The sequence below is a fragment of the Phaseolus vulgaris genome, chromosome 8 (genome assembly GCF_051622355.1).
Source record: "Phaseolus vulgaris cultivar YP4 chromosome 8, ASM5162235v1, whole genome shotgun sequence".
Classification (NCBI taxonomy): domain Eukaryota; kingdom Viridiplantae; phylum Streptophyta; class Magnoliopsida; order Fabales; family Fabaceae; genus Phaseolus; species Phaseolus vulgaris.
The window spans coordinates 420,776-427,321 of NC_143505.1; the positions used below are offsets into that span (position 1 = coordinate 420,776).

The following is a 6,546-nucleotide window of genomic DNA, read 5'->3' on the forward strand; positions in this document are numbered from 1 at the left end:
AATTTTAAAAATTAAATAATTAGTTATTATTTAATTAGATTAAAAAATAATTTTATAAATAAAAAAAATATCATATATAAAATAATTTCTATTATTAATAAAAATTTATAAAATAGTTTTTAAATATGTATCAAATCTTAATTATCAAGATTTAGTTACTTATTGCTTTATATTTTAAATTATTCTTTATTAATCTTTTAGAGAACAATATAAAATATAAAATATTAGTAACTAAAACTTAAATGCTAATTTAAATATTAATTTAAAAATTATTTTATAATTTTTTTTATAATAGAAATTAATAATTTGTTTAATGTTTAAATTAATTAGTATCTAATTTAGTTAGTATAGTGATTAATTATATTTTTTCTAAAATTATTTGTTATTTATTGATTTTGTTATACTAAACTTAATTGTTATTTATTGATTTTGTTATAGTGGGATTTAGGTTTAGGGGATTTGTATTTATTTATTAATTATGATCCATTTTGGGCCAAATATTTGACAATTTGACTGCAAAGAACAGAAGAAGATGATATATAATGAAAAGAATTTGACAATACTTTGAATGCAATCATTACACGATCAAATATATATGTAATCTACAAAGAAAGAAATGAAGAGATCTCTAAGAGCAGCCTCCACATCAAGATTTGAAATCTTGGTTCCTCGTTTTCATTTGTCGCTCCCTCGAACTTATTAAGATCAAGATGTGCAAGATCACCACCAAATAAATAGAAGCAGCCTCATCCGAATCGTGAAGATTGTAGCTCAGAGACGATACATTCAGACTCTTATTATTCAAAGAACTTTTACAACAAATTAGATGCTTAACCCTGCTCCAAATGGAACTTGATTTTATTCCACAATGAATACTAGAACCTGAAAACAAAAGTACAAGTTTCCATCATTTTCAAGATCCATAAATGTATGTCAAAGACTCTGAAAAGTTCCTCAAAAGATACTTTTCAATTTTTGGATTAGTAACTTACATGACTTATCGTCGTTTCTGCTTAACTCGAAGCTTAGTTGTAGGTGGGTGGTGGAGGGGAAGCATAGCTGTATGCCGGTGGTGGAGGAGACTTGGTTGGTGGTGGGGGACTCACGTAGTAATAAGGAGGTGGGGGAGACGGTGATGGTGGTGGAGGAGATTTGTAGTAGTAGGGAGTAGGAGGATCGGGAGATGGTGGAGGAGGGCTCTTGTAGTAGTAAGGAGGTGGTGGAGAAGGTGATGGAGGAGGAGGTGACTTGTAGTAGTAGGGTGGTGGTGGTGATGGAGATGGTGGTGGTGGTGACTTGTAATAGTAAGGAGGTGGCGGTGAAGGATCCGGTGGTGGAGGTGATTTGTAGTAGTAGGGAGGTGGTGGTGATGGGGATGGTGGTGGAGGTGATTTGTAGTAGTATGGTGGTGGTGGTGAGGGGGATGGTGGAGGAGGTGACTTGTAGTAGTAGGGAGGTGGTGGTGATGGATCTGGTGGAGGAGGTGACTTGTAGTAGTAGGGAGGTGGTGGTGATGGAGATGGTGGTGGAGGAGACTTGTAGTAGTAGGGTGGTGGTGGTGAGGGGGATGGAGGAGGAGGAGACTTGTAGTAGTAGGGAGGTGGTGGTGAAGGATCTGGTGGTGGAGGAGACTTGTAGTAGTAGGGTGGTGGTGGTGATGGGGATGGTGGTGGAGGAGACTTGTAGTAGTAGGGAGGTGGTGGTGAGGGGGATGGTGGAGGAGGAGACTTGTAGTAGTAGGGAGGAGGTGGTGATGGATCTGGTGGAGGAGGTGATTTGTAGTAATAGGGTGGTGGTGGTGAAGGGGAAGGTGGTGGTGGGGACTTGTAGTAGTAGGGAGGTGGTGGTGAGGGAGATGGTGGTGGAGGTGATTTGTAGTAGTATGGTGGTGGTGGAGAAGGTGATGGAGGAGGAGGTGACTTGTAGTAGTAGGGAGGTGGTGGTGATGGATCTGGTGGTGGAGGTGATTTGTAGTAGTAAGGTGGTGGTGGTGATGGAGATGGTGGTGGAGGAGACTTGTAGTAGTAGGGTGGTGGAGGTGATGGGGAAGGTGGAGGAGGTGATTTGTAGTAGTAAGGAGGATAATAAGGATCCTTGTGTGGAGGAGGTGGAGATTTATAGTAGTATGGAGAAGGAGATGGTGATGGTGGAGGGGGGCTCTTGTAGTAGTAAGGAGGGGACTTATAGTAGTATGGTGGTGGGGGAGAGTTGTAGTAGTATGGTTTGTGATAAGGAGTGGGTGAATGCTTGTGCTTTTCACAATCATAAGGCTTTTTAGGAGCATAAGCAAAAGGCTTAGCCTTCAGAACAACCTCGTACTTATCCTTGGACTTCAGTGCCAACTTGGTTCCCTCGTTAAGCTTGGTGGGTATGCTGCAACGTGAGCCCTTAGGAGGAGCATGGAGTTGAGCCTTGCAGACTGTGCCTCCATATTTAACATAGTCCAATCCTTCGACAGTGATGCTGTATTTCCCATTGCTCTTAGTTTTACCGTAAGACTTTATGGTCTTGCCTCCAACTTCACAAGTCACTTCGACAGTGGCACCTAAGGTACAAAATGCGTGAATTTCACATGTTAAAAGACAAATCAATCGAACACATAACACTAGGTAACATTTTTTTTGTTAATTTTAAGGAACTTTTTTGTTTTGTGAACACAAAACGAGACAATGTTCTGCAGACACATGATGACGCACAACGATATCGATGGAGTTGTAGGAATAGAAAAATTAGGTTGACCAAGAAAATGTTAAGAAAACAAAAATGCAGTTAAATATTATCAAACAATGACACGTTTGAACGGAAAATAATGATAAATATTGTTGCTGTCGAAGCATCAGCATCAGAAGGAAATAATAATAATAATGAAATATAAAAGTAAAGTTTGCACCTTCGAGGTGTTTCTTGTTGTGAGATTTCTGGGGGTATTTCCAGTCGTAGCATCTGTAACAGTAGACTTTACCGACAACCTTAACGATCAATGAGTGGTGATAGTGGTGAGGGTGAGGATAAGCGACCGGAGGAGGTGGAGATTTGTAGTAGTATGGTGGAGACTTGTAGTAGTATGGTGGAGGAGGTGAGGGAGAAGGAGGAGGAGGAGATTTGTAGTAGTAGGGTGGTGGTGGGGACTTGTAGTAGTAAGGATCATGGGGTGGTGACTTTTCAGGTGGGGGAGGAGACTTGTAGTAGTATGGGGGTGGTGGTGATGGTGAAGGTGGTGGTGGGGACTTGTAGTAGTAAGGATCATAGGGAGGTGACTTTTTAGGTGGGGGAGGAGACTTGTAGTAGTAAGGTGGTGGAGGTGAGGGAGAGGGTGGTGGGGGAGATTTATAGTAGTAGGGTGGTGGTGGTGATGGAGATGGTGGTGGTGGGGACTTGTAATAGTAAGGAGGTGGAGGTGAAGGATCAGGTGGTGGAGGAGACTTGTAGTAGTAAGGTGGTGGTGGTGATGGGGATGGTGGTGGAGGTGACTTGTAATAGTATGGTGGTGGTGGTGAGGGGGATGGTGGAGGAGGTGACTTGTAGTAGTAGGGAGGTGGTGGTGATGGATCAGGTGGAGGAGGTGACTTGTAGTAGTAGGGTGGTGGTGGTGATGGAGATGGTGGTGGAGGAGACTTGTAGTAGTAGGGTGGTGGTGGTGATGGGGATGGTGGTGGAGGAGACTTGTAGTAGTAGGGAGGTGGTGGTGATGGATCAGGTGGAGGAGGTGACTTGTAGTAGTAGGGTGGTGGTGGTGATGGAGATGGTGGTGGAGGAGACTTGTAGTAGTATGGTGGTGGTGGTGATGGAGAAGGTGGAGGAGGAGACTTGTAGTAGTAAGGAGGTGGTGGTGATGGTGATGGTGGAGGAGGAGACTTGTAGTAGTAGGGAGGAGGTGGTGATGGATCAGGTGGAGGTGGTGATTTGTAGTAATAGGGTGGTGGTGGTGATGGGGAAGGTGGTGGAGGAGATTTGTAGTAGTATGGTGGTGGTGGTGAGGGAGAGGGTGGTGGAGGTGATGAGTAAGAGTAAGCATCAGCAGCCACAGATGCTACATTGAGGGAAACAAGAACAATGGCCAATGCAAGGGCCATTTGAGGCCTAAAACGACCCTTACTAGGGCCGTAGCTAAGGGCAGTCATGAGTAGAAGGGGTACCCTCCAACCAATGCTAAGGGTGAGATATGATCCTTGATGATTCAGTGATGATTAAGAAAGCACCATGAAATGCATATTTATAATGGAATGTCTCATACCAATTCATTTCTTATAATAATTTCAATGCTTCAATGAACCTTCCCCAGCTGGCCTCGTGACTTTTTAACTGCAATATCTTAATCCAAATTTCTTCTTCTTCTCCATATGCCACCATTCCAACTAACTCATTTTTAAAAAATTTGAAACTCCAACAACTCATTATTAAATCACCCTCTTCATCTACTCTCTACAAAATAAGCAAAAGGGTCCAAAATAATGCTTCTCTATTATCATCAAGTTGCCTCTCTTGACTCAGAAAATTCAAAATGCCTTTTTCATTCACTTTTCTTCTTGTTTTCTATTGCTTTTGTTGAGAGGGAAGGTAATAAAGTGAACAGAAATCAACATTTTTTTCAATCAATTGCTATGAATAATTGTGTAATGTTTCGTTGTTTCGCCACATGGAAGCTTTATTAAGGTGTCCAAAATATTTTAACACAATGTATATGTACACTTGATAATTGAGTGTCGGCTTTGTAGAAAAAGGGACGCAACGTTTTTCAAAAATGAAACGTATATGCACACGAAATGGAAGTTAGAATGTGTATTCATCTAATAAAACAATACACAATGTAATTTTTTATGCAGATATTTTAATGCATGTGTTATGAAATTATTATAGTTCCAGTTGCACTTGCACGGATTATTATTAAGAAATATTATTTGACTAAAACCGAAAACTACCTTGGATAATTAAGAGTGTGAATATATTTTTACCCTGTTTTGTTTTGATTATAACGGGGAAAGAAGGAGAATAATTGTTTTACACATTAATTATCCTGGATCATAAATAAGGGTCACTTTAAGTGAGTTACAATTCAAATTTTGCATATGTCCCCATGTGGGTTTAGCTACTATTGTAGCATGCATGTTGTAATTAAGAACCATGTTAGTGCCTTTCTTTTGTTCTTAATTGCAGTCAATGGCGTGTGATATTACGTCTCTAAATTAATCGAATTTGTGATAATTGTTGGTGGTGGAAAAAAAAAATGATTTGATGAATATATTTGTGGAGGTGTTATGTGAGAGAAGAATGTGATAGTAGCAGAGACGTGGATGGGGTGTCTTTCATAAGTCATTTTTTATGCTTATAATATGTTACACATACAAGATCTATTATATGATCAAATTAGAGAAAGTCAAAGAAAGAGTTTAGCTTTTAGGTAAATGTAGAAGCTAACTATGTTAAAGTCATTCAATGGACTACTCCATTTAACTTCTACATTTCTGCATAATTTTCAGGTTTTGATAACCCTAAACCCTAAAAAGTAAGACATTGTTGACTTTGAAATTTAGTGTTTTGTGATGATTTTATTTTTAAAAAATATATCTGTAAAAGTCGAAAGAGAAAAAAAATATATAAATTATTATTTATCTCAATTCGAAAAGAAAAAAAAATATAAATTATTATTGATCTAACACTACAAGAAAATTATGAAATAGAAAACAATTTTTTAGATACCAAAATAATTAGTTGCAATAGTAACTAAATTAAAGACATTTTAGAAACTAAAAAAAAAGTGGTTTCTATATTAGTTTCTATTATTGTTAAATAGTTTCTAAATAGGTATCTAATTAGCAACCAAGGTTTTAGAGACCAAATTTAGAAACTAAATAATTGGTAGTTAAAAGTTTGGTTGCTAATTAGATACCAATTTAGAAACTATTTAACAATAATAGAAACTAATTTAGAAATCAATTTTTTATTTAGTTTCTAAAATGGTCTCTAATTTAGTTACTATTGCAACTAATTATTTTAGTCTCTAAAAATTGATTTCTATTTCATATTTTTCTTGTAGTGTAGATTCTAGTCTTGAAGCATGTAAAACTATATTTACAATACTTAAAACATTAACCATTTCATCCTACAAATTGTGTACATTTTATATTTGTAATATAACTTATCTACTAAATAATATAATATTTTTTAAAGACTTTCAAGTCATATTATAGTAAAGTAGTGCAATAACTTCATTAACCAAACTTCTCAAACTTTATAATAATTATTGCAAAGTCAATCATTGTGTTTAAAGATATATTTATGATGTTTTGTGTTTGATATCCTGAAGTAAAGTGCATAAAGGAAGAAATTGTATATGCTATTAGGTGAATTATGTTTTCAGAGAAAAATGATGTATGGGTTTTGAAAATGTCTTTTATTATAATGGTCTTATAGTCTTTGTAGATAATAGAAAGAACTAATTGATGCTTAAAAAGGTAAAAATAGGGAAAAGACAAGAAGCTAAAAGTTGGACATGGTCATAAAGAAACACAATTATTGAATTGACTAGAATATTTTGTAGAGTGAAAT

General features: G+C 37.3%; 1 protein-coding gene across 3 annotated transcripts; it reads right to left on the bottom strand.

The window, feature by feature from the left end:
* Window positions 1-514: 514 nt before the first annotated feature.
* On the bottom strand, window positions 515-4,259 carry LOC137823857 (uncharacterized). Of its 3 annotated transcripts, XM_090293515.1 has the most exons (5): window positions 2,891-4,259; window positions 2,078-2,545; window positions 1,436-2,029; window positions 993-1,387; window positions 515-882 (listed from the first exon to the last, which is right to left on the bottom strand). In XM_090293515.1, exons 1-4 carry the CDS (start codon window positions 4,119-4,121, stop codon window positions 1,026-1,028), a joined length of 2,655 nt encoding a protein of 884 aa, XP_090149641.1. In that variant the 5' UTR covers window positions 4,122-4,259; the 3' UTR covers window positions 515-882; window positions 993-1,025. The 3 variants fall into 3 exon arrangements, with proteins under 3 accessions (XP_090149641.1, XP_090149640.1, XP_068485263.2); XM_090293514.1 differs by having other exon boundaries at window positions 993-2,029; XM_068629162.2 differs by having other exon boundaries at window positions 993-2,545.
* Window positions 4,260-6,546: the final 2,287 nt, after the last annotated feature.